Source organism: Struthio camelus, chromosome 3 (assembly GCF_040807025.1).
Source record: "Struthio camelus isolate bStrCam1 chromosome 3, bStrCam1.hap1, whole genome shotgun sequence".
NCBI classification, from domain to species: domain Eukaryota; kingdom Metazoa; phylum Chordata; class Aves; order Struthioniformes; family Struthionidae; genus Struthio; species Struthio camelus.
In genome coordinates, this window is record NC_090944.1 from 28,956,062 (window position 1) to 28,982,267 (window position 26,206).

A 26,206-nucleotide genomic window follows, 5' to 3' on the forward strand; every position below is an offset into this window, starting at 1 on the left:
TTCCTTTTCACTTTCTTTGTTTTTCTTTTTTCTTTCTTTCCTTTTTTCTTTCCTTTTCTTTCTTCCCTCTTTTCTTTATATTTTCTTTCCTTTTTTCTTTCCTTGTTTTTTTTCTGTTTTTTCCTTTTCTCTTTTGTCTGTTTCATTTTTTACTTCCTCTTTTCTTTCCTTTATTCTTTCCTTCTTTCTTTCTTCTTCTCTTTCCTTTTCACTTCCTTCCTTTTTTTCTTTATTCTTCTTCCTTTTTTCTTTTTCTTTCCATTCTTACCACCCTTTTTATCTTTCTTAGTCTTTCTTTATATTTTCTTTCCCTGTGTTTTCTTTAGTTTCTTTCCTTGTTTTCCTTTTACTGTTTTTCTTTCCTCAGCTTTCCTTTCCTTTTTTCCTTTCTTTCTTTCTCTCCTTGTTTTTCCCTCCTTCCTTTTTTCCTTTTCATCTTTTCTGTTGTTCTTTCCTTTTCCTCTTTCCTTTACTCTTTTCTGTTTTTTCCTATTATCTTTTCTTTTTTACTTTTCTTGTTTCTTTCATATTCTTCTTTCTTTGTTTTATCTTTCCATTTTCTTTGATTTTTCTTTCATTTTTTCTTCTCTTTCTTTTTTCTTTCATTGTTTTTCTTTCCTTATATACTTACTCCTTTTTCCCTTTATTTCTTCTGTTGTCGTTCCTTCCTCTTTCCTCTTTCTTTCTTCCATCCTTTCTTTTTCCTTTTATTGCTTACTTTCTTACTTTCTTTCCATTTTCTCCTTTTTGCTTTCATTTTTCCCTTTATTTCTTGCTTTTTTCTTTGTCTTTTTCCTTCTTCATTTTCTGTGTGTTTTTCTTTCCTAGTTATTTAATTCCTACCTTCTTTCCTTTACTTTCTTTCCCTTTTTCTTGCTTTTTTCTTTTTCCTCTTCTTTCCTCTTTTTTGCTTTTCCTTTTTCCCTTGTTTCTTTTCCTTTTTCTTGCCTTGATCTTTAATTCCTTTGCTTTTTTTTCCTTTTTTGCTCTCCTCTTTTTTTTCCTCTTTTTGCTCCTTCTTTCTTTCCATGTCTCTTTCCTTGTTTCTAATTTGCTTGTTTTTTCTTTCCTTTTCTTTGTTATTATTTCCTTACATTTCTTCCCTCTTTTATTTCCCCTTTTTCTTTCCTTTCTTTCTTTCCTGGTTTTGCGTTCCTTTTTGTTTTTTCTTTCCTGTTTTTCCTAAATGAGGGGCATGCTTAGCTGTTTGAAACAGGAATCCAGAATGTTTCCTTGCAGGTTTTGTGTCTTTGCTCATACAAAACAGCCTGAAGCTACTGAGTCTTTCACCTCAGCCTGTCCAGTAGTTCAGATGAAAAGCACCTCTGAGCAGGCAATTCTGACTTGATCCGGGCCCACGACGACCTTTGAGGCTCGGATGGCTCCTGACCCAGGTTCAGCGTGCAATAGGAATGCTGGTGACTGCTCAGATGGTTCTGGAGGCGCGCAGGCAGGAAGAGGGCACGTCATCGGGTCCCAGGGCGATTATAGAGTGGCCATGGGAAGCAGGACAGGAGCTCTCCAGGGGGTCCCTGGAGGACGTCTGAGGAGGAGCGCCAGGTGATAACTGTGCAGGGAAGACGGCAGGCTGTTTTCCCAGTGCCTCCTCCTCCAAGCTCACCTGTTGCTGCTCAACAGCAACATTGTCCACACTTGTGCTCCGTTTCTGGGGCCTTCTGCTGCCTTCCAAATGGTCCTGGAAGGACAGAGCTGGCTCTGAGAGGCTCCTGTGCATCATGCTGATGTCGTTTCTCAGATGAGGCAGTGGAGGGGCAGAGACACACATGACATAGGTCCTGCTCCTGCTGGGGCTTCTCCCTCTGGGCTGCTGCATCTCCAGGGTTGGGAGGCCGCATCCAGCTTCAGGCTCTGGGTTGTTGCGGGCAGAAGCGTCCTCCTGAGCAGGCCCTGGGTGTCCTGTGGGGAGAAAGAGCCTGTTAGCTAGTTGGTACTGGCCCTCTGAAGGGAAAAGGGGACTTTCCCGGTGGCACCATGCAGCCCGGGCAGATGGCAAGCTGCAACCTGAGCACCTATGGATGTGAGGAGCAGTCCAGGAAACACAAGGAACCCCAGGGGCCATACCCTGCATGGGGAGAGTGCCCTTCTCATCCATAGTGAGCAATGCTGTGCAGAGCAGAGCTCTACAGAGGCTTAGCATCTGGGACGCCTTTTGTGGTGTGAGGAAGGTCATTCTGAACTTCTGGAAAGTGTTGCAGGGGCAAGGCATTGCCAGAAGGTATTGAAGCCTCTGCACCTCTCTGCTTTGCCGCAGATGTCTTCCCCTAGCCAGCTAAACAATTGGAACCAGCAGCCCTGGGCGGTGCCAGTCCTGAGCGCAGCCTCCTACCTGCAGAGCTGTCGGTGTGCTCGGGGCACTCCTCGGCAGAGGGGCTGCCAGCCAAGGCCACGTCCTCCCCAAATATTGCTGCGCAGTTGTCAATAAGGAACTCCACCAGCACCGTCACCTACACACAGAGAAAACCATGGGTGTCAGTGCAAGGGGCTGAAAACGTGCTCAGCGGTCTCTGCTGCTCCTGACTGCTGTTTCTCTCCTGAAGGCTGTAGCTCTGTGGCTGCAGCTCCAGCAAGAGATCTGCCTGTCACATTGCAGACAGCCCAGCTGAGCAGCGTCCCCTCCATGCTCCGAGGTGCTGCTGCTGCTGCATTTAGCTTTTGCAGTGGCCGTGGGATCTGTGGGGATGGCTTGGCTGTGCCCCGATGGGGGAACTAGCTGACTGGTGAGTGCAACAAACCTTCTCGTTCATCTCTTTCTGCACTTGCAGCGGGAGTGGGCTGTCCATGCCTGGGCTCAGCATGTTGGGCCCAATGCAGATCGCAAGGTTGCTGGAGCCCATCCTGCTGGTCTCTGCGTTCTGGCTGATGTGGTGGAGCACAGCGAGCAAGGGCTTGAGCAAGAGGACGTTTGGCCGAGGCAGTTGGTCAGCCACCCTGTGTGAACACAAACACAACGGGCCATGACTTCAGGGGACAGTGGCCGCTGCTCCTTGCTGTGAGCAAGGCTCAAGTAAACTGCCACAAATGGTGAGTCCTCCAAAGAGAGGAACACCTGTGCTTGCTTCCACTGCTTCACACAAGTCCTGTGGAGAAACCCCTGATGGCAGCTGAGCGCATGCTTCAGTACAAGATCTGGAACGACCAGATCTCGACTGAAAGGTGAGTGTTTCAGCACAGCGCATGCTTTTCAGTAGATCGACAGCGTGAAGATAGGCAAGCTTGTCAGGAGACGTCACGGGAGGCCTTGCGAAGGCCCTGGGAAAGCCTGGGCCTGTGCTGTGTAGGATCAGCGCTAGCAACCTCACAGAAAAGACAGATTTTTCCATGAGGCTCCCCATTGCCAGAGAAGGCTCCAGCCTCTCCCAGCCACTCCATAACGCTGCGACTGGCCTCAACACTTACTCTTTCAATTCTTCAATCTTTTCCTCCCTACTTGGCTTCTCCAGAGCCAGCATCCACTTGTCGTACAGGGCCGCTGACAGGAGCTGGGAGGGGATACTGCGGAGGAAGTCCTGCAAGGCCAAGACATGGAGATGAGGCTCTGGACACCACCCCTGAGCCCACAAGGAGCACCCTGGCACTTGGGCTCCCAAGGAGGCAGCTTGCTTGGAGCTACCTGCCCTCCAAGGTGCTCATGGCCACTGACAGAGCAGTGGGCTGTGTGAGTCCCTGCCCTACTTGGACACGCTTGTCTGAGTGCAGCAATAGGCCCCAGTGCCTATCAGCCTTTAGTGCACTCAGGGATCTCAGTCTTCCTCCCTGAGGAGGGTGCAGGGCAGGAGGAGGAGGGGGAGGAGGAAGAGGAAGTGAGTTTCCCGTGGGCAGGCAGGAAATCAGTGGCAGAACAAGGGGAACTGAAAACCAGATGGACTGGCCTCAAAAGGCCAAACCTTCCCAAGCCTAAAAACATGTGGCTTGGCTTCCCTAGAGTTTCAGCTCTGAGCGCCCCCCGGGCCCATCTAGGCACTCAAGCAGGCCCCTGCAGGTTCGCAGTGTACTCTCAGAGCTGCAAGGCAGAAGAATTCACCTTCAAGATTACTGCCAGGAGGTGCACAGGTTTACTGTCCAGGTCAACGGTGACTCCTTTGTTGAGGTCCTCCTTCAAGTCCCTGCGCGCTTTCTCACTGGCAGCTTTGCGGAATATCCCCTCAGTGGCAGGCCCTTCCCTGTACAATATGGCCAGGAGATCCTGCAGGAAAAAGCGGACAGCGGTGGGAGAAGAGTTCCTCAGGTGAAGAAAGGCCCTTTAGCCTTAGGGGAGCGTTTGTTCGGAGGCAGAAGCAAGTTTTTGCCTGGGAGACGCGCTCTACTTTACTTGGGTTCACATCTAGTTCTCGCTGCTGGTAGATTACACTGGCAGTTACCCAGCTGTCCCCCAAGCCACCCCTTTTCAGGGAAATACACAAATCCCTGGCTGTTTATGCTGCTGAGAGCTTCCTTTCAATGACTTCTGCAAGGCCACCAGCATGACCTGCTTCTCCTCTTCCTGCTCCGGCCTTGTTCCCACTCCAGAGTCACTTCCTGTGGCAGCTGTGTGGGCTGTGCAAGCCCGCACACTTGACCTCGTGGAGGGCAAACCCCCAAATGCCCTGTCTCCTGAGAGCCACAGCCCAAGCTCTGGTGATACTGCTTCGCCGGAGAAGCTGGGAACAGGCTAACTGCATGGCCAGGCTGGCTTACCTGGACTGGCTGGGGCAGGGTCTCCTCTTCCCCGCACAGACTTGCCAGAGGCTGCCCAAAGAGGGGCCTCTTGAGGCCAGACTCCGGCTGCCCTGGGCAGTCCCCATTGGCCAAGGTTCGTCCCCGAGCAAACGGCCAGGGGATCAACCTCTTTCTTTTCTTAGGCCCAGATGCTGCAAGCAAGAGGAAAGCAAAAGTCAGGTGAAAAAAGCTGGAGGAGAGTTGTCTGTGTGCAGCGCCACAGGATGCCGAATGAAGGGCAGAGCTGTGTGTGGGAACGATGACTCGGACTGCGCGGGGGAAACTGAAAAGTGTGACCATCCCTCTAAGCGCACCAGCTCTCCTGCTTTGTTGGAGCACGCAGGGCACAGAAAGAACCGTGGGATGTTTGACATGTGTCATGGCAGAGGTTTCTGGGACCACCATGAGGGGGTGACAGGAGTTGTGGCTACACAGTCTGAGCATGCCCCTGTCCAAGGGGGGCTGGCAAGAGGGCAGGAGGGGCTCCTGCTTTGGAGCCGCTGTCGAGCACTGTGGGGGAAGGCAGCTCCTCAGCTTCTCTTTCACACTCACCAGGCGAGTGGCAAAGTCCCTCCCCAGGAGCTGATGGGACCAAGACAGGGCATTGCTTGGTGTCAGCCTGCAAAAAACGCATTCAGGTCGTAGAGCCGCCCCACAGCAGCAAGGGCTGCCAGCGAGTTGCTGCAGTGACGCACAACTGTGTGAGCAGCTCCAGGGACAATCCCAAGGTCATCACACGCCTGTGGAGGAGACACTGGGTGGGGAATGGCGCTGCCTCTCTGCCCAACAGGGGCGCTGGTGGCAAAGGCTGCTGCTGCAGCCGGCCAGCCCGACCCAGCCCTGCAGGCCACAGCCCCCTGGGTGGTTTTGGGCGGCTGGTGGATGCTGAGAAGGCGCAGCCCTGCACAAGGCACCTCAACTCGGCCCAGGGAGACAGGCTGCCCTCCCATGCTGCTCCGGCACTGGGTAGCTCCTCCTAGACCGCCTCATAAGGCCGCCGTCAGTGTCTCAAGGGCTTTGGCCCCTGCCATCTTCCCTCTCAAGACTCAGCTACCTCCCGGCAGCACCCCAGCAAGGGCTGGGGCAGAGGGAACCCCTGCTCACCTCCGCCGAAATCAACGCCTCGACGGTCCGGGTGCTCAGCGACACCGACTAGGCAAGAGAACAAAGAGCCAACGTGAGCAGCTGGTCACAGGGGCTCTTCCCGAAAGCCCCGTGGCGCTTGGGGCCGAGCGGAAAGCCCCGGGACACTTACAGGACCGTAGAAGCCAACGGCCTTCACAAGGAGCCGAAGGGAGGTCAGGCGGGTGAGCCGGGGCTCCGGGGCTCCGGGGCTTTGCCTGGGCACGGGCGGGGACAAAGGCAGAGCGCGGTCACAGCCAGCCCTCCCTGCTCGCGCCCTGACCCCAGCCCCGCACCTCCAGCCCACCCGGCCACAGCAGATCTTCCTGCAGCGCCAGCTGGCAGCACCGCTCCGCAGCGCCCCGGCCCTGCTGCCTCCAGGCCTCTTCCGCATGCAAACAGGAAGCGACAGCTCAGGCTCCCCGTGCGGGCAAGCAAGGAGCTGCAGTGACAGCTCCACTGTGTTGCTGTTCCTGTGCCCTCTCAAGGCAAAGCACCTCCCACTGCTCTGCCCGGGAGCTGCCCCGTGCAGGGGGTGTCCCTCTCCCCCACCTCCCCTGCTGCACCGCTGTGGGCAGCTCCCCCGGGAGCTCTCCACCGCCTGCAGCCTTGACACCCACCACCGGCAGGCTGAATTCCCAGCAGGGCTCACCTGAGGACCGCCTGGAGCCACAGCTCCTTCACCTCCTGCGACCTGCAGCAGAAAGGAGAAACAGCCTCAGAGCCCACTGCTCCTCCTCCTCCTCTGCAGAGGCACAGGCCCCCAGGCACATCTCACCCGTGTGGCCCTGCTCCACACCACCATACAGCAAGGCCCCGGTCGGTGTCCCCCAGCAGCGTCCCTGGCGTGAGCAGAGCTGCAGGGACGTGGCGGGGGCGGGTGGCTTGTGCACACCTGGAGCTGCCCGTGTGAGCGTCTGAAACCCAAGCAGGGCCTCTACTTTCTCTCCCCACAGCCTGGCGTGAGCTCCAGCAAGCCCAGGGAGGAATGAAGGCCAACACAGTGCCCTGCACCCCTCAAGGCCCTGGATGTGGCCCCGAGACTCACCTGAAAGTGACCACGCAGCGGTCCCTGGGCCACACGAGGACGAGAGTATTGGCACATTTCAGGCCAAAAACCTCCTCCTCGTCTGCCTGCCCGCACACCGCCTCGTCCTTCCCGCACAGCACCCAGAGCTCGCTGAGACGCACGCGGTGCTGCAGCAGGAAGGTGGAGCCCCATCTGCCGGGAGGAAGAGCAGGGATGGCCTTGGAGGTTGTGTGGTGGGGGCAGCCCCAGCAGCGCTCCAGGGCAGAGCCGTTTCCCGGGGGCAGAGCCTTGGGCCGGCCACCCCGAGCCTCGGGTGGGAGAAAGGAGCCGCAGGCCCAGCACACAGAGAGGCCACTTCTGAAAAGTCACTGCTGGGCAGCAATGGCAGCAGGCACTCCATCAGGGGCTGCGGATCAGGAGAGCAGTCAGGAGCCTGCCCCCTTTCCTCTTACACCTCCCCAATTTAAAGGGAAAGAGTGTCCCTCCCCACCGTGTAGGGACACCCATGCAGGGGACTGCAGGTCATTTGGACCACGAGTCCTTGTCAGGAGCAAAGGGCATCAACAGAGCTGCTGTTCGGGAAAGAACAAATGCAAAGAGCTTGGCTAAAATCCCTTCTCCTGCCCAGCTGTGGGCGCCTCCGTTGGCATTCAGGCTGACAGGAAAGCACATGCTCCTTGTGCTTGCGCAGCCCTGCCAGAGTTAAAAAGAGCCAGCCCAGCCCGTGTCCGCCGTGGCCAGTGCGGTGCAGGCAGCCCCAAGGAGGAGGCACTTTCTGCTCCTGCAGGAGCAGCTCCGGGGAGGAGCGGTGCCCTGGGGCTGGTGCCAGAGGAGGTGGCAGGGGCAAGGACAGCTGTGGCTGCTAGTCTTACTTGAAGCTGGCGATGGCGATGACATCGGGGAAGAGCAGGAGGTGCCTGTTCCTCGTCCGCTGGTGCCGCGTCACCTGCACACGGTCGCTGAGCAGGAGCTGGGGGCTCCTGCGCGACACGAAGGTGCCGAGCGCCGTCGAGGACTGGGAGGCTCCCCTGCCCATGAGCCCGAGCTGGGCACCGGGAGCCGTGCGGCCAGGGTCCACGGGCCATGCCTGCGTGCCGGGAGCGGGGCCAGGAGCGCCCCAGGCGCGGCAGCAGTTGGCCTGTCCCATGGCGCTTTGCCCGGGCAGACGGCTGCGGCGCAGCCGTGCCCTGCACCGAGCAGGGCCAGGCACCAGCCAGGCCTGAGCAAAGCTGGGAGCAGTGTCCCTGTGCTGGCAGTGCTGCTGGGCTGGGAGCCTGCGTCTCCCTGCTGCCCTGCACTGTCACAGCGCCGCACTGGGGGACAGGTGGGTGCTGGTGGCTGGGACCACCTGGGCATCACTGTGACACATTGTGATGCGCCAGCCAGGCGGTGGGGCAGCACCAGGGGCACGGGCCGGGAGCTGTGGGCACAAAGGGGAGTCTCCCCGGACACCCAGTGCCTCTGGTGCCACAGGATTGCCATGTCTGTGATGTGGGAGCACAGCTGGTGGGGCTGGGGCACCGCTGCTGGCTCCCGCAATGCCCCCAGGGACAAGGCGCTGCCTTTGTGTGTCCCGATGGTGGCTGCGGGGAGGCAAATGGTGCCCGGGACAAGGGAGCAGAGGGACTTGGTGCTGGAGGAGCTCCCAGCTTCAGCAGCTGGCTCTGTGTCGGTGACAATCCAGCAATGCACAGGCCTTTCCACACAGCTGCAACATTGCCTGTTGCTGCTGGCACAGGAGGACTCAGGCTTGGAGAGGGCAAGCAGGAGGCCTGTGCCTGCTTGACAACCAGGGCCCAGACAGTGCCCAAAATCCCAAGTTTCACGCTTCCTCTGCAGGTGGTCAGCCTAGTGGTCAGCCCCACTCCAAGTGTCTACAAGTGGCATCACGCGTGAAGTGGGAATCTTGGCTCCAGTCCTAGTCCGAGAAGAGTTTAGGGAAGGTTTCAGTTGCCTAAACACCAGCACCAGCATGCATCCACTTGTGATGCCTTGGAAAATTTCCCTGTTGTGCCCTGGGATACCCAAATGCCTATAGACAGCCCCTTTCAGGCAGCTGAGTCCACCTGGACTCAGGTCCATCCCAGGAGTCTGCAGAGAGACTCAAAGGCAGACTGCACAGGGGATTAGGGAGGCTCATGGATAACACAGGCTCTAGAATACATTCCCAGCAGGGCCCCAGGTGTTAGCATATTTTGTCATTGTCCTTGATCTGCTGTTTTTTCTCCTTGCTCACTTTGTATTTGCCAGTACGTAGTGAAAAGGCACCAGAGCGGAGAGAAAGAATTTTTAATATAAATGGCTACTACCTTTCTTGCTGGCAGTACTGCTTATGGCACAAGTAGTTATTGGAAGGACTGGACACAGAAAATAAAATGGGAGGAGGGAGCTGCAGGAGTGGATCTTCAGTTGAGGAATATTTTTCCAAAGAACAGGGGTGGGAAACGGTTCACCAGGCAGATACATTCCTTGCTGAATTTCTCCATTTCAATGGAATGTGAGTTGATAGCAGGCCACAGCATGACCCCGTGAGGCATGGGACTGTAAATAAACTTTTGTTTCAGCAAACATTCAAGGTAGTCGAGTTTTGCTAGACCCGATACTTTCCAACACAGAAGAACTGGTCAGGGATGTGAAGGCTGGGGGCAACCTTGGCTACAGTGGCCCCGGAGTGTAGTGGGGACCAGGATCCCCCCAGGAGAGGGGGAAACAAGGCAAATCACAGGATCACAAGCCTGGACCTCAGGAGAGCAGACTTCAGCCTGTTCAGGGACTTGCTTTGTAGAAGAAAGGACCTAGACGGATAGGTGATTTTCAGGGATGCCATCCTCCACACTCACAACAAGCAGGAAATCAAGCAAGGTGGCAGGAGGCCTGCGTGCATAAAGAGATACTGAAAAAACTCAAACATAAAAAGGAAGTATTCAAGAGGTGAAAGGAGGGACAGGTGACCCGCAAGGAATATAGAGACACTGTCTAAGTGCCCATAGCTGTGATTAGGAAAGCTAAAGCCCATTTGGCACTGAGGCCGGCAAGGGATGTGAAGGGCAATAAGCTTCCATAGCTGTACCAGCAGCACTAGGGAAAACGTGGCCCGCTGCTGAATGGGGCAGGGGACCTGGTAAAAAGGACAAGTAGAAAGCTGAGGTACTCAATGCCTTATCCACCTCATTCTTTATTGGTGGACTTGCCTTCAGGAATCCCAGACCACGGCATCTGTGGGAGAGTCTGGAGCAAGGAAGACCCTGGGTAGAGGAGGATCAGGTCAGGGAGCATTTAAACAAACTGCATGAACACATCCATGGGACCTGACAGGATGCATCCCTGAGTGCTGAGGGAGCTGGTCAATATGGTATGGTATGTGGCAAGGCCACTTTCAATTATCTTTTATAGGTCATGGCTATCAAGTAGAGGCTCCTGGTGGCTTGAAGAAAGCTAATGTCACCTCTCTCTTCAAGAAGGGGAAGAAGGTGGATCTGAGGAATTACAGGCCATGCAGCTTCACCTCAATCTGAGGGAAGGTGATAGAGCAAATAATCATTGAAACCATTTGCAAACATATGAAGGACAAGAAGGTGACTAGGAGAAACCAGCATGAGTTTATGAAGGAGAAATGATGCTTGACCAATCTGATAGTCTTCTATGATGAAATGATTAGCTCAGTGGCCAAGGGAAGAGCAGTGGATATTGTTTATCTTGACTTCATCGTGGCTTTTGACACTCTCTCCCATCGCATCCTCACAGATAAACTGATGAAGTACGGACTAGATAGGGGGGAAGTGAGCTGTACTGAAAATTTGCTGAACTGCTGGGCTCAGAGAGCTGTGATCAGCAGCACAAAGTCCAGCTGGAGGCAAGTAACTAGTGGTGTACCCCCGGAGTCAGTCCTGGGGCCAATACTGTTTAACATCTTCATTAACGGTCTGGACAATGGGAGAGAGTGCACCCTCAGCAAGTTTGCTGATGATACCAAACTAGAAGGAGTGGCTGATGCATCAGATGACTGTGCTGCCATGCAGAGGGACCACGACAGCCTGAGAAAAGGGCAGAGAGGAACCTCATGAACTTCAGTGAAGGGAAGTGCCAAGTCCTGCACTTTGGGAAGAAGAATCCCATAAACCAGTATAGGCTGGAGGCTGACAGGCTGGAAAGCAGTTTAGTTGGGGGTCCCTTGGGACAAGCTAACCATGAGCCAGCAATGCACCCTTGCAACAAAAACGGCCAACACCATCCTGGGCTGCATTAGGAAGAGCACTGCAGTTTGAGAGAGGTGATTCTTTCCCTCTGCTCAGCACTGGCGAGACCACACCTGGAGTGCTGTGTCCAGTGCTGGGCTTTTATTTGATAAAAGAAAGGTGTAGATTTACGGGGGTGAGTCCAGTGAATGGTCACAAAGATGATGAAGGGACTGGAGCATCTAACACATGAGCAGAGGCTGAGAGAGCTGGGACTCTTCAGCCTGGGGAAGAGAAGACTGAAGGGAGGGTGTCGAGAGGATGAGAGGCAACGGGTACAAACTGAAACAGGCAATTCCCTCTGAAGATAAGGAAAAGCTTTTGTTCCATGAGCCTGATGAAGCACTGGCCAGAGGTTGCCCAGAGGGCTTGTAGAGTCTCCATCCTTGGAGCTATTCAAAAGTCATCTGGACACAGTCCTGGGCAGCCTGCTTTAGGCGACTCTGCTGGAGCAGTGGGGGTTGGACTAGATGATCTCTAAGGCTCCCTTGCAACCTCAACTGTTCTGCGATTCTGTGAGCTGAGGGGGTGTGGACCACGCTTTTCGACAACTCCTTCACCCTCTCCCTTGTTTGTTACCAATGTATAGAGCTCCTCTGGGTTTTGTCCACCTTTGCCTTTTTGTCCACCTTTGTTTCCCTTGCTGCTTTGGGAGTGCCTCAAAAGAGGCTCCCAATGGATAAAGAACTCTTTTCTTCTGCAGAAGCTGGAAGCTTCAGGTCCAGGTATCCTCCATATCTGGAGCCTAGCTAAGCTTGCTGAGTGTGGTTGTCATGTCTGACTAGGATACCTGCTTGGGTCCAAAGGAAGATCCCCTTGCTCTCTGTTAAAGTCTCTGTGCTCATCCTCCCCGGGTTTTCTGGTGTGCTTAGAGGCCAGGAAAATGACTCCTGCCGGGCCAGGTCCTCTCCTGCCCCTTTTCCTGCTGGTATGGGAACAGCTACACTCAAGACACATCCCACCTGCCATGCCTGTGGGCTCGCTTTCTCATAAGCCACCTCTGCAGCAGCATCACGTCTTGGTGACTTCTCTCCCACCTGACTGGTGCCTGCTGCTCTCTGGGGGTGTCCCTGGATTCCCGGACAGAGAGGTATTTCTTCCCCAAATCTCGCTGCGTTGCAGTCTCTGACAACAGCAGAGCAGTGATCCCGCTGCTCGGGCACTTCCCCTCCTGCTACTAGGTATGCCAGGCCGTCCAAAGAGACCTGCCGTGCCCGCAGAAGTGTACAAATAATACCTGTAGTGTCTGTGTGTTTTTTAAGGAGAGACAAGGAACAGTTAAACAGTCCTGCAGAAAAGTGCTTTACTGTAGTGAAGCTAGGCGGGACTGGATCAAAAGTCTCCCTGCTCCGGGTCCAAGGCTACCCTGAGCCCCAAACGGGCAGTTAAGTGCTAGCCTAAGCCAAGTTTCAACACGGAAAAACACACTGCACGTCCCAGCAGAGTTCCCACTGTGGCAAGGTGATAAGGGTACTGCCAAGGGGTTTTTCTTTCTTTCCTTGCTTTCTTCCTTTTCTTTCCTTGCTTGTTCTTTCCCCCTTTATTCTTCAGATTTCCTTTCCTTTTTTGCTTTGCTTGTTTGCTTTGCTTGTTTTTCTTGCCTTCTCTTTCCCTTTTTCTTCCCTTCTTGCTTTCTTTTTTCCTTTTTGCGTTCTTGTTTTTCCTCCATGCTTTTCGTTCCCTTTTCTTTATTTTTCCTGCCTTGTTTTTCTTTCTTGTTTTTTCTCATTGTTCTTTCCTTGTTTTTCTTTCCTCTTTCCTTTCCCTGTTTTTTCTCCCCTTTCTTTCCTTTCTTTTCTTTTTCCTTTTTTCCCTTTTCCTTTTTCCCTTTTTTCTTTCTGTTTTTTTTCCTTTTTCATTCTCCTTTTTCCTTCCCCCTTTTTCCTTTCCTTTTTCACTTTTCTCTTATCTTTTCTTTACTCTTTTCTTGTTTCTTTCCTTTTCACTTTCTTTTTCTTTTTTCTTTCTTTCCTTTTTTCTTTCCTTTTCTTTCTTCCCTCTTTTCTTTATATTTTCTTTCCTTTTTTCTTTCCTTGTTTTTTTTTCTGTTTTTTCCTTTTCTCTTTTGTCTGTTTCATTTTTTACTTCCTCTTTTCTTTCCTTTATTCTTTCCTTCTTTCTTTCTTCTTCTCTTTCCTTTTCACTTCCTTCCTTTTTTTCTTTATTCTTCTTCCTTTTTTCTTTTTCTTTCCATTCTTACCACCCTTTTTATCTTTCTTAGTCTTTCTTTATATTTTCTTTCCCTGTGTTTTCTTTAGTTTCTTTCCTTGTTTTCCTTTTACTGTTTTTCTTTCCTCAGCTTTCCTTTCCTTTTTTCCTTTCTTTCTTTCTCTCCTTGTTTTTCCCTCCTTCCTTTTTTCCTTTTCATCTTTTCTGTTGTTCTTTCCTTTTCCTCTTTCCTTTACTCTTTTCTGTTTTTTCCTATTATCTTTTCTTTTTTACTTTTCTTGTTTCTTTCATATTCTTCTTTCTTTGTTTTATCTTTCCATTTTCTTTGATTTTTCTTTCATTTTTTCTTCTCTTTCTTTTTTCTTTCATTGTTTTTCTTTCCTTATATACTTACTCCTTTTTCCCTTTATTTCTTCTGTTGTCGTTCCTTCCTCTTTCCTCTTTCTTTCTTCCATCCTTTCTTTTTCCTTTTATTGCTTACTTTCTTACTTTCTTTCCATTTTCTCCTTTTTGCTTTCATTTTTCCCTTTATTTCTTGCTTTTTTCTTTGTCTTTTTCCTTCTTCATTTTCTGTGTGTTTTTCTTTCCTAGTTATTTAATTCCTACCTTCTTTCCTTTACTTTCTTTCCCTTTTTCTTGCTTTTTTCTTTTTCCTCTTCTTTCCTCTTTTTTGCTTTTCCTTTTTCCCTTGTTTCTTTTCCTTTTTCTTGCCTTGATCTTTAATTCCTTTGCTTTTTTTTCCTTTTTTGCTCTCCTCTTTTTTTTCCTCTTTTTGCTCCTTCTTTCTTTCCATGTCTCTTTCCTTGTTTCTAATTTGCTTGTTTTTTCTTTCCTTTTCTTTGTTATTATTTCCTTACATTTCTTCCCTCTTTTATTTCCCCTTTTTCTTTCCTTTCTTTCTTTCCTGGTTTTGCGTTCCTTTTTGTTTTTTCTTTCCTGTTTTTCCTAAATGAGGGGCATGCTTAGCTGTTTGAAACAGGAATCCAGAATGTTTCCTTGCAGGTTTTGTGTCTTTGCTCATACAAAACAGCCTGAAGCTACTGAGTCTTTCACCTCAGCCTGTCCAGTAGTTCAGATGAAAAGCACCTCTGAGCAGGCAATTCTGACTTGATCCGGGCCCACGACGACCTTTGAGGCTCGGATGGCTCCTGACCCAGGTTCAGCGTGCAATAGGAATGCTGGTGACTGCTCAGATGGTTCTGGAGGCGCGCAGGCAGGAAGAGGGCACGTCATCGGGTCCCAGGGCGATTATAGAGGGGCCATGGGAAGCAGGACAGGAGCTCTCCAGGGGGTCCCTGGAGGACATCTGAGGAGGAGCGCCAGGTGATAACTGTGCAGGGAAGACGGCAGGCTGTTTTCCCAGTGCCTCCTCCTCCAAGCTCACCTGTTGCTGCTCAACAGCAACATTGTCCACACTTGTGCTCCGTTTCTGGGGCCTTCTGCTGCCTTCCAAATGGTCCTGGAAGGACAGGGCTGGCTCTGAGAGGCTCCTGTGCATCACGCTGATGTCGTTTCTCAGATGAGGCAGTGGAGGGGCAGAGACACACATGACATAGGTCCTGCTCCTGCTGGGGCTTCTCCCTCTGGGCTGCTGCATCTCCAGGGTTGGGAGGCCGCATCCAGCTTCAGGCTCTGGGTTGTTGTGGGCAGAAGCGTCCTCCCGAGCAGCCCCTGGGTGTCCTGTGGGGAGAAAGAGCCTGTTAGCTAGTTGGTACTGGCCCTCTGAAGGGAAAAGGGGACTTTCCCGGTGGCACCATGCAGCCCGGGCAGATGGCAAGCTGCAACCTGAGCACCTATGGATGTGAGGAGCAGTCCAGGAAACACAAGGAACCCCAGGGGCCATACCCTGCATGGGGAGAGTGCCCTTCTCATCCATAGTGAGCAATGCTGTGCAGAGCAGAGCTCTACAGAGGCTTAGCATCTGGGACGCCTTTTGTGGTGTGAGGAAGGTCATTCTGAACTTCTGGAAAGTGTTGCAGGGGCAAGGCATTGCCAGAAGGTATTGAAGCCTCTGCACCTCTCTGCTTTGCCGCAGATGTCTTCCCCTAGCCAGCTAAACAATTGGAACCAGCAGCCCTGGGCAGGGCCAGTCCTGAGCGCAGCCTCCTACCTGCAGAGCTGTCGGTGTGCTCGGGGCACTCCTCGGCAGAGGGGCTGCCAGCCAAGGCCACGTCCTCCCCAAATATTGCTGCGCAGTTGTCAATAAGGAACTCCACCAGCACCGTCACCTACACACAGAGAAAACCATGGGTGTCAGTGCAAGGGGCTGAAAACGTGCTCAGCGGTCTCTGCTGCTCCTGACTGCTGTTTCTCTCCTGAAGGCTGTAGCTCTGTGGCTGCAGCTCCAGCAAGAGATCTGCCTGTCACATTGCAGACAGCCCAGCTGAGCAGCGTCCCCTCCATGCTCCGAGGTGCTGCTGCTGCTGCATTTAGCTTTTGCAGTGGCCGTGGGATCTGTGGGGATGGCTTGGCTGTGCCCCGATGGGGGAACTAGCTGACTGGTGAGTGCAACAAACCTTCTCGTTCATCTCTTTCTGCACTTGCAGCGGGAGTGGGCTGTCCATGCCTGGGCTCAGCATGTTGGGCCCAATGCAGATCGCAAGGTTGCTGGAGCCCATCCTGCTGGTCTCTGCGTTCTGGCTGATGTGGTGGAGCACAGCGAGCAAGGGCTTGAGCAAGAGGACGTTTGGCCGAGGCAGTTGGTCAGCCACCCTGTGTGAACACAAACACAACGGGCCATGACTTCAGGGGACAGTGGCCGCTGCTCCTTGCTGTGAGCAAGGCTCAAGTAAACTGCCACAAATGGTGAGTCCTCCAAAGAGAGGAACACCTGTGCTTGCTTCCACTGCTTCACACAAGTCCTGTGGAGAAACCCCTGATGGCAGCTGAGCGCATGCTTCAGTACAAGATCTGGAACGACCAGATCTCGACTGAAAGGTGAGTGTTTCAGCACAGCGCATGCTTTTCAGTAGATCGACAGCGTGAAGATAGGCAAGCTTGTCAGGAGACGTCACGGGAGGCCTTGCGAAGGCCCTGGGAAAGCCTGGGCCTGTGCTGTGTAGGATCAGCGCTAGCAACCTCACAGAAAAGACAGATTTTTCCATGAGGCTCCCCATTGCCAGAGAAGGCTCCAGCCTCTCCCAGCCACTCCATAACGCTGCGACTGGCCTCAACACTTACTCTTTCAATTCTTCAATCTTTTCCTCCCTACTTGGCTTCTCCAGAGCCAGCATCCACTTGTCGTACAGGGCCGCTGACAGGAGCTGGGAGGGGATACTGCGGAGGAAGTCCTGCAAGGCCAAGACATGGAGATGAGGCTCTGGACACCACCCCTGAGCCCACAAGGAGCACCCTGGCACTTGGGCTCCCAAGGAGGCAGCTTGCTTGGAGCTACCTGCCCTCCAAGGTGCTCATGGCCACTGACAGAGCAGTGGGCTGTGTGAGTCCCTGCCCTACTTGGACACGCTTGTCTGAGTGCAGCAATAGGCCCCAGTGCCTATCAGCCTTTAGTGCACTCAGGGATCTCAGTCTTCCTCCCTGAGGAGGGTGCAGGGCAGGAGGAGGAGGGGGAGGAGGAAGAGGAAGTGAGTTTCCCGTGGGCAGGCAGGAAATCAGTGGCAGAACAAGGGGAACTGAAAACCAGATGGACTGGCCTCAAAAGGCCAAACCTTCCCAAGCCTAAAAACATGTGGCTTGGCTTCCCTAGAGTTTCAGCTCTGAGCGCCCCCCGGGCCCATCTAGGCACTCAAGCAGGCCCCTGCAGGTTCGCAGTGTACTCTCAGAGCTGCAAGGCAGAAGAATTCACCTTCAAGATTACTGCCAGGAGGTGCACAGGTTTACTGTCCAGGTCAACGGTGACTCCTTTGTTGAGGTCCTCCTTCAAGTCCCTGCGCGCTTTCTCACTGGCAGCTTTGCGGAATATCCCCTCAGTGGCAGGCCCTTCCCTGTACAATATGGCCAGGAGATCCTGCAGGAAAAAGCGGACAGCGGTGGGAGAAGAGTTCCTCAGGTGAAGAAAGGCCCTTTAGCCTTAGGGGAGCGTTTGTTCGGAGGCAGAAGCAAGTTTTTGCCTGGGAGACGCGCTCTACTTTACTTGGGTTCACATCTAGTTCTCGCTGCTGGTAGATTACACTGGCAGTTACCCAGCTGTCCCCCAAGCCACCCCTTTTCAGGGAAATACACAAATCCCTGGCTGTTTATGCTGCTGAGAGCTTCCTTTCAATGACTTCTGCAAGGCCACCAGCATGACCTGCTTCTCCTCTTCCTGCTCCGGCCTTGTTCCCACTCCAGAGTCACTTCCTGTGGCAGCTGTGTGGGCTGTGCAAGCCCGCACACTTGACCTCGTGGAGGGCAAACCCCCAAATGCCCTGTCTCCTGAGAGCCACAGCCCAAGCTCTGGTGATACTGCTTCGCCGGAGAAGCTGGGAACAGGCTAACTGCATGGCCAGGCTGGCTTACCTGGACTGGCTGGGGCAGGGTCTCCTCTTCCCCGCACAGACTTGCCAGAGGCTGCCCAAAGAGGGGCCTCTTGAGGCCAGACTCCGGCTGCCCTGGGCAGTCCCCATTGGCCAAGGTTCGTCCCCGAGCAAACGGCCAGGGGATCAACCTCTTTCTTTTCTTAGGCCCAGATGCTGCAAGCAAGAGGAAAGCAAAAGTCAGGTGAAAAAAGCTGGAGGAGAGTTGTCTGTGTGCAGCGCCACAGGATGCCGAATGAAGGGCAGAGCTGTGTGTGGGAACGATGACTCGGACTGCGCGGGGGAAACTGAAAAGTGTGACCATCCCTCTAAGCGCACCAGCTCTCCTGCTTTGTTGGAGCACGCAGGGCACAGAAAGAACCGTGGGATGTTTGACATGTGTCATGGCAGAGGTTTCTGGGACCACCATGAGGGGGTGACAGGAGTTGTGGCTACACAGTCTGAGCATGCCCCTGTCCAAGGGGGGCTGGCAAGAGGGCAGGAGGGGCTCCTGCTTTGGAGCCGCTGTCGAGCACTGTGGGGGAAGGCAGCTCCTCAGCTTCTCTTTCACACTCACCAGGCGAGTGGCAAAGTCCCTCCCCAGGAGCTGATGGGACCAAGACAGGGCATTGCTTGGTGTCAGCCTGCAAAAAACGCATTCAGGTCGTAGAGCCGCCCCACAGCAGCAAGGGCTGCCAGCGAGTTGCTGCAGTGACGCACAACTGTGTGAGCAGCTCCAGGGACAATCCCAAGGTCATCACACGCCTGTGGAGGAGACACTGGGTGGGGAATGGCGCTGCCTCTCTGCCCAACAGGGGCGCTGGTGGCAAAGGCTGCTGCTGCAGCCGGCCAGCCCGACCCAGCCCTGCAGGCCACAGCCCCCTGGGTGGTTTTGGGCGGCTGGTGGATGCTGAGAAGGCGCAGCCCTGCACAAGGCACCTCAACTCGGCCCAGGGAGACAGGCTGCCCTCCCATGCTGCTCCGGCACTGGGTAGCTCCTCCTAGACCGCCTCATAAGGCCGCCGTCAGTGTCTCAAGGGCTTTGGCCCCTGCCATCTTCCCTCTCAAGACTCAGCTACCTCCCGGCAGCACCCCAGCAAGGGCTGGGGCAGAGGGAACCCCTGCTCACCTCCGCCGAAATCAACGCCTCGACGGTCCGGGTGCTCAGCGACACCGACTAGGCAAGAGAACAAAGAGCCAACGTGAGCAGCTGGTCACAGGGGCTCTTCCCGAAAGCCCCGTGGCGCTTGGGGCCGAGCGGAAAGCCCCGGGACACTTACAGGACCGTAGAAGCCAACGGCCTTCACAAGGAGCCGAAGGGAGGTCAGGCGGGTGAGCCGGGGCTCCGGGGCTCCGGGGCTTTGCCTGGGCACGGGCGGGGACAAAGGCAGAGCGCGGTCACAGCCAGCCCTCCCTGCTCGCGCCCTGACCCCAGCCCCGCACCTCCAGCCCACCCGGCCACAGCAGATCTTCCTGCAGCGCCAGCTGGCAGCACCGCTCCGCAGCGCCCCGGCCCTGCTGCCTCCAGGCCTCTTCCGCATGCAAACAGGAAGCGACAGCTCAGGCTCCCCGTGCGGGCAAGCAAGGAGCTGCAGTGACAGCTCCACTGTGTTGCTGTTCCTGTGCCCTCTCAAGGCAAAGCACCTCCCACTGCTCTGCCCGGGAGCTGCCCCGTGCAGGGGGTGTCCCTCTCCCCCACCTCCCCTGCTGCACCGCTGTGGGCAGCTCCCCCGGGAGCTCTCCACCGCCTGCAGCCTTGACACCCACCACCGGCAGGCTGAATTCCCAGCAGGGCTCACCTGAGGACCGCCTGGAGCCACAGCTCCTTCACCTCCTGCGACCTGCAGCAGAAAGGAGAAACAGCCTCAGAGCCCACTGCTCCTCCTCCTCCTCTGCAGAGGCACAGGCCCCCAGGCACATCTCACCCGTGTGGCCCTGCTCCACACCACCATACAGCAAGGCCCCGGTCGGTGTCCCCCAGCAGCGTCCCTGGCGTGAGCAGAGCTGCAGGGACGTGGCGGGGGCGGGTGGCTTGTGCACACCTGGAGCTGCCCGTGTGAGCGTCTGAAACCCAAGCAGGGCCTCTACTTTCTCTCCCCACAGCCTGGCGTGAGCTCCAGCAAGCCCAGGGAGGAATGAAGGCCAACACAGTGCCCTGCACCCCTCAAGGCCCTGGATGTGGCCCCGAGACTCACCTGAAAGTGACCACGCAGCGGTCCCTGGGCCACACGAGGACGAGAGTATTGGCACATTTCAGGCCAAAAACCTCCTCCTCGTCTGCCTGCCCGCACACCGCCTCGTCCTTCCCGCACAGCACCCAGAGCTCGCTGAGACGCACGCGGTGCTGCAGCAGGAAGGTGGAGCCCCATCTGCCGGGAGGAAGAGCAGGGATGGCCTTGGAGGTTGTGTGGTGGGGGCAGCCCCAGCAGCGCTCCAGGGCAGAGCCGTTTCCCGGGGGCAGAGCCTTGGGCCGGCCACCCCGAGCCTCGGGTGGGAGAAAGGAGCCGCAGGCCCAGCACACAGAGAGGCCACTTCTGAAAAGTCACTGCTGGGCAGCAATGGCAGCAGGCACTCCATCAGGGGCTGCGGATCAGGAGAGCAGTCAGGAGCCTGCCCCCTTTCCTCTTACACCTCCCCAATTTAAAGGGAAAGAGTGTCCCTCCCCACCGTGTAGGGACACCCATGCAGGGGACTGCAGGTCATTTGGACCACGAGTCCTTGTCAGGAGCAAAGGGCATCAACAGAGCTGCTGTTCGGGAAAGAACAAATGCAAAGAGCTTGGCTAAAATCCCTTCTCCTGCCCAGCTGTGGGCGCCTCCGTTGGCATTCAGGCTGACAGGAAAGCACATGCTCCTTGTGCTTGCGCAGCCCTGCCAGAGTTAAAAAGAGCCAGCCCAGCCCGTGTCCGCCGTGGCCAGTGCGGTGCAGGCAGCCCCAAGGAGGAGGCACTTTCTGCTCCTGCAGGAGCAGCTCCGGGGAGGAGCGGTGCCCTGGGGCTGGTGCCAGAGGAGGTGGCAGGGGCAAGGACAGCTGTGGCTGCTAGTCTTACTTGAAGCTGGCGATGGCGATGACATCGGGGAAGAGCAGGAGGTGCCTGTTCCTCGTCCGCTGGTGCCGCGTCACCTGCACACGGTCGCTGAGCAGGAGCTGGGGGCTCCTGCGCGACACGAAGGTGCCGAGCGCCGTCGAGGACTGGGAGGCTCCCCTGCCCATGAGCCCGAGCTGGGCACCGGGAGCCGTGCGGCCAGGGTCCACGGGCCATGCCTGCGTGCCGGGAGCGGGGCCAGGAGCGCCCCAGGCGCGGCAGCAGTTGGCCTGTCCCATGGCGCTTTGCCCGGGCAGACGGCTGCGGCGCAGCCGTGCCCTGCACCGAGCAGGGCCAGGCACCAGCCAGGCCTGAGCAAAGCTGGGAGCAGTGTCCCTGTGCTGGCAGTGCTGCTGGGCTGGGAGCCTGCGTCTCCCTGCTGCCCTGCACTGTCACAGCGCCGCACTGGGGGACAGGTGGGTGCTGGTGGCTGGGACCACCTGGGCATCACTGTGACACATTGTGATGCGCCAGCCAGGCGGTGGGGCAGCACCAGGGGCACGGGCCGGGAGCTGTGGGCACAAAGGGGAGTCTCCCCGGACACCCAGTGCCTCTGGTGCCACAGGATTGCCATGTCTGTGATGTGGGAGCACAGCTGGTGGGGCTGGGGCACCGCTGCTGGCTCCCGCAATGCCCCCAGGGACAAGGCGCTGCCTTTGTGTGTCCCGATGGTGGCTGCGGGGAGGCAAATGGTGCCCGGGACAAGGGAGCAGAGGGACTTGGTGCTGGAGGAGCTCCCAGCTTCAGCAGCTGGCTCTGTGTCGGTGACAATCCAGCAATGCACAGGCCTTTCCACACAGCTGCAACATTGCCTGTTGCTGCTGGCACAGGAGGACTCAGGCTTGGAGAGGGCAAGCAGGAGGCCTGTGCCTGCTTGACAACCAGGGCCCAGACAGTGCCCAAAATCCCAAGTTTCACGCTTCCTCTGCAGGTGGTCAGCCTAGTGGTCAGCCCCACTCCAAGTGTCTACAAGTGGCATCACGCGTGAAGTGGGAATCTTGGCTCCAGTCCTAGTCCGAGAAGAGTTTAGGGAAGGTTTCAGTTGCCTAAACACCAGCACCAGCATGCATCCACTTGTGATGCCTTGGAAAATTTCCCTGTTGTGCCCTGGGATACCCAAATGCCTATAGACAGCCCCTTTCAGGCAGCTGAGTCCACCTGGACTCAGGTCCATCCCAGGAGTCTGCAGAGAGACTCAAAGGCAGACTGCACAGGGGATTAGGGAGGCTCATGGATAACACAGGCTCTAGAATACATTCCCAGCAGGGCCCCAGGTGTTAGCATATTTTGTCATTGTCCTTGATCTGCTGTTTTTTCTCCTTGCTCACTTTGTATTTGCCAGTACGTAGTGAAAAGGCACCAGAGCGGAGAGAAAGAATTTTTAATATAAATGGCTACTACCTTTCTTGCTGGCAGTACTGCTTATGGCACAAGTAGTTATTGGAAGGACTGGACACAGAAAATAAAATGGGAGGAGGGAGCTGCAGGAGTGGATCTTCAGTTGAGGAATATTTTTCCAAAGAACAGGGGTGGGAAACGGTTCACCAGGCAGATACATTCCTTGCTGAATTTCTCCATTTCAATGGAATGTGAGTTGATAGCAGGCCACAGCATGACCCCGTGAGGCATGGGACTGTAAATAAACTTTTGTTTCAGCAAACATTCAAGGTAGTCGAGTTTTGCTAGACCCGATACTTTCCAACACAGAAGAACTGGTCAGGGATGTGAAGGCTGGGGGCAACCTTGGCTACAGTGGCCCCGGAGTGTAGTGGGGACCAGGATCCCCCCAGGAGAGGGGGAAACAAGGCAAATCACAGGATCACAAGCCTGGACCTCAGGAGAGCAGACTTCAGCCTGTTCAGGGACTTGCTTTGTAGAAGAAAGGACCTAGACGGATAGGTGATTTTCAGGGATGCCATCCTCCACACTCACAACAAGCAGGAAATCAAGCAAGGTGGCAGGAGGCCTGCGTGCATAAAGAGATACTGAAAAAACTCAAACATAAAAAGGAAGTATTCAAGAGGTGAAAGGAGGGACAGGTGACCCGCAAGGAATATAGAGACACTGTCTAAGTGCCCATAGCTGTGATTAGGAAAGCTAAAGCCCATTTGGCACTGAGGCCGGCAAGGGATGTGAAGGGCAATAAGCTTCCATAGCTGTACCAGCAGCACTAGGGAAAACGTGGCCCGCTGCTGAATGGGGCAGGGGACCTGGTAAAAAGGACAAGTAGAAAGCTGAGGTACTCAATGCCTTATCCACCTCATTCTTTATTGGTGGACTTGCCTTCAGGAATCCCAGACCACGGCATCTGTGGGAGAGTCTGGAGCAAGGAAGACCCTGGGTAGAGGAGGATCAGGTCAGGGAGCATTTAAACAAACTGCATGAACACATCCATGGGACCTGACAGGATGCATCCCTGAGTGCTGAGGGAGCTGGTCAATATGGTATGGTATGTGGCAAGGCCACTTTCAATTATCTTTTATAGGTCATGGCTATCAAGTAGAGGCTCCTGGTGGCTTGAAGAAAGCTAATGTCACCTCTCTCTTCAAGAAGGGGAAGAAGGTGGATCTGAGGAATTACAGGCCATGCAGCTTCACCTCAATCTGAGGGAAGGTGATAGAGCAAATAATCATTGAAACCATTTGCAAACATATGAAGGACAAGAAGGTGACTAGGAGAAACCAGCATGAGTTTATGAAGGAGAAATGATGCTTGACCAATCTGATAGTCTTCTATGATGAAATGATTAGCTCAGTGGCCAAGGGAAGAGCAGTGGATATTGTTTATCTTGACTTCATCGTGGCTTTTGACACTCTCTCCCATCGCATCCTCACAGATAAACTGATGAAGTACGGACTAGATAGGGGGGAAGTGAGCTGTACTGAAAATTTGCTGAACTGCTGGGCTCAGAGAGCTGTGATCAGCAGCACAAAGTCCAGCTGGAGGCAAGTAACTAGTGGTGTACCCCCGGAGTCAGTCCTGGGGCCAATACTGTTTAACATCTTCATTAACGGTCTGGACAATGGGAGAGAGTGCACCCTCAGCAAGTTTGCTGATGATACCAAACTAGAAGGAGTGGCTGATGCATCAGATGACTGTGCTGCCATGCAGAGGGACCACGACAGCCTGAGAAAAGGGCAGAGAGGAACCTCATGAACTTCAGTGAAGGGAAGTGCCAAGTCCTGCACTTTGGGAAGAAGAATCCCATAAACCAGTATAGGCTGGAGGCTGACAGGCTGGAAAGCAGTTTAGTTGGGGGTCCCTTGGGACAAGCTAACCATGAGCCAGCAATGCACCCTTGCAACAAAAACGGCCAACACCATCCTGGGCTGCAATAGGAAGAGCACTGCAGTTTGAGAGAGGTGATTCTTTCCCTCTGCTCAGCACTGGTGAGACCACACCTGGAGTGCTGTGTCCAGTGCTGGGCTTTTATTTGATAAAAGAAAGGTGTAGATTTACGGGGGTGAGTCCAGTGAATGGTCACAAAGATGATGAAGGGACTGGAGCATCTAACACATGAGCAGAGGCTGAGAGAGCTGGGACTCTTCAGCCTGGGGAAGAGAAGACTGAAGGGAGGGTGTCGAGAGGATGAGAGGCAACGGGTACAAACTGAAACAGGCAATTCCCTCTGAAGATAAGGAAAAGCTTTTGTTCCATGAGCCTGATGAAGCACTGGCCAGAGGTTGCCCAGAGGGCTTGTAGAGTCTCCATCCTTGGAGCTATTCAAAAGTCATCTGGACACAGTCCTGGGCAGCCTGCTTTAGGCGACTCTGCTGGAGCAGTGGGGGTTGGACTAGATGATCTCTAAGGCTCCCTTGCAACCTCAACTGTTCTGCGATTCTGTGAGCTGAGGGGGTGTGGACCATGCTTTTCGACAACTCCTTCACCCTCTCCCTTGTTTGTTACCAATGTATAGAGCTCCTCTGGGTTTTGTCCACCTTTGCCTTTTTGTCCACCTTTGTTTCCCTTGCTGCTTTGGGAGTGCCTCAAAAGAGGCTCCCAATGGATAAAGAACTCTTTTCTTCTGCAGAAGCTGGAAGCTTCAGGTCCAGGTATCCTCCATATCTGGAGCCTAGCTAAGCTTGCTGAGTGTGGTTGTCATGTCTGACTAGGATACCTGCTTGGGTCCAAAGGAAGATCCCCTTGCTCTCTGTTAAAGTCTCTGTGCTCATCCTCCCCGGGTTTTCTGGTGTGCTTAGAGGCCAGGAAAATGACTCCTGCCGGGCCAGGTCCTCTCCTGCCCCTTTTCCTGCTGGTATGGGAACAGCTACACTCAAGACACATCCCACCTGCCATGCCTGTGGGCTCGCTTTCTCATAAGCCACCTCTGCAGCAGCATCACGTCTTGGTGACTTCTCTCCCACCTGACTGGTGCCTGCTGCTCTCTGGGGGTGTCCCTGGATTCCCGGACAGAGAGGTATTTCTTCCCCAAATCTCGCTGCGTTGCAGTCTCTGACAACAGCAGAGCAGTGATCCCGCTGCTCGGGCACTTCCCCTCCTGCTACTAGGTATGCCAGGCCGTCCAAAGAGACCTGCCGTGCCCGCAGAAGTGTACAAATAATACCTGTAGTGTCTGTGTGTTTTTTAAGGAGAGACAAGGAACAGTTAAACAGTCCTGCAGAAAAGTGCTTTACTGTAGTGAAGCTAGGCGGGACTGGATCAAAAGTCTCCCTGCTCCGGGTCCAAGGCTACCCTGAGCCCCAAACGGGCAGTTAAGTGCTAGCCTAAGCCAAGTTTCAACACGGAAAAACACACTGCACGTCCCAGCAGAGTTCCCACTGTGGCAAGGTGATAAGGGTACTGCCAAGGGGTTTTTCTTTCTTTCCTTGCTTTCTTCCTTTTCTTTCCTTGCTTGTTCTTTCCCCCTTTATTCTTCAGATTTCCTTTCCTTTTTTGCTTTGCTTGTTTGCTTTGCTTGTTTTTCTTGCCTTCTCTTTCCCTTTTTCTTCCCTTCTTGCTTTCTTTTTTCCTTTTTGCGTTCTTGTTTTTCCTCCATGCTTTTCGTTCCCTTTTCTTTATTTTTCCTGCCTTGTTTTTCTTTCTTGTTTTTTCTCATTGTTCTTTCCTTGTTTTTCTTTCCTCTTTCCTTTCCCTGTTTTTTCTCCCCTTTCTTTCCTTTCTTTTCTTTTTCCTTTTTTCCCTTTTCCTTTTTCCCTTTTTTCTTTCTGTTTTTTTTCCTTTTTCATTCTCCTTTTTCCTTCCCCCTTTTTCCTTTCCTTTTTCACTTTTCTCTTATCTTTTCTTTACTCTTTTCTTGTTTCTTTCCTTTTCACTTTCTTTTTCTTTTTTCTTTCTTTCCTTTTTTCTTTCCTTTTCTTTCTTCCCTCTTTTCTTTATATTTTCTTTCCTTTTTTCTTTCCTTGTTTTTTTTTCTGTTTTTTCCTTTTCTCTTTTG

The 26,206-nt window shown here is 53.8% G+C and overlaps 2 protein-coding genes and 2 long non-coding RNA genes across 4 annotated transcripts; all 4 read right to left on the reverse strand.

Annotated features, from left to right (window-relative positions):
- Window positions 1–1,426: 1,426 nt before the first annotated feature.
- On the reverse strand, window positions 1,427–5,121 carry LOC138066535 (T-cell activation Rho GTPase-activating protein-like). Its single transcript, XM_068936410.1, has 7 exons — window positions 5,031–5,121; window positions 4,696–4,868; window positions 4,043–4,204; window positions 3,418–3,527; window positions 2,754–2,949; window positions 2,348–2,465; window positions 1,427–1,917 (listed from the first exon to the last, which is right to left on the reverse strand). Exons 1-7 carry the CDS (start codon window positions 5,119–5,121, stop codon window positions 1,427–1,429), a joined length of 1,341 nt encoding a protein of 446 aa, XP_068792511.1.
- Window positions 5,122–6,018: 897 nt separating this feature from the next.
- On the reverse strand, window positions 6,019–6,938 carry LOC138066554 (uncharacterized). The gene is made up of 3 exons (XR_011139868.1): window positions 6,887–6,938; window positions 6,491–6,532; window positions 6,019–6,056 (listed from the first exon to the last, which is right to left on the reverse strand). It is a non-coding gene; the product is annotated as an uncharacterized lncRNA (long non-coding RNA).
- A 7,523-nt stretch (window positions 6,939–14,461) lies between these two features.
- LOC138066536 (T-cell activation Rho GTPase-activating protein-like) lies at window positions 14,462–18,156 on the reverse strand. Its single transcript, XM_068936411.1, has 7 exons — window positions 18,066–18,156; window positions 17,731–17,903; window positions 17,078–17,239; window positions 16,453–16,562; window positions 15,789–15,984; window positions 15,383–15,500; window positions 14,462–14,952 (listed from the first exon to the last, which is right to left on the reverse strand). The coding sequence occupies exons 1-7, from the start codon at window positions 18,154–18,156 to the stop codon at window positions 14,462–14,464; spliced, it is 1,341 nt and encodes a 446-aa protein (XP_068792512.1).
- Window positions 18,157–19,053: 897 nt separating this feature from the next.
- LOC138066555 (uncharacterized) lies at window positions 19,054–19,973 on the reverse strand. The gene is made up of 3 exons (XR_011139869.1): window positions 19,922–19,973; window positions 19,526–19,567; window positions 19,054–19,091 (listed from the first exon to the last, which is right to left on the reverse strand). It is a non-coding gene; the product is annotated as an uncharacterized lncRNA (long non-coding RNA).
- Between the last annotated feature and the right edge of the window lie 6,233 nt (window positions 19,974–26,206).

Coding starts and splice junctions, on each gene's coding strand:
- LOC138066535 (XM_068936410.1), bottom strand. CDS start 5,121: ATGGTGGTCCCAGAAACCTCTGCCATGACACATGTCAAACATCCCACG. Junction 2,950..3,417: donor AAGATTGAAGAATTGAAAGA/GTAAGTGTTGAG, acceptor GTGTTCACACAG/GGTGGCTGACCAACTGCCTC. Junction 2,466..2,753: donor AGAAAGAGATGAACGAGAAG/GTTTGTTGCACT, acceptor CTCTGTGTGTAG/GTGACGGTGCTGGTGGAGTT.
- LOC138066536 (XM_068936411.1), bottom strand. CDS start 18,156: ATGGTGGTCCCAGAAACCTCTGCCATGACACATGTCAAACATCCCACG. Junction 17,240..17,730: donor CCCTGCCCCAGCCAGTCCAG/GTAAGCCAGCCT, acceptor TTTTTCCTGCAG/GATCTCCTGGCCATATTGTA. Junction 15,985..16,452: donor AAGATTGAAGAATTGAAAGA/GTAAGTGTTGAG, acceptor GTGTTCACACAG/GGTGGCTGACCAACTGCCTC.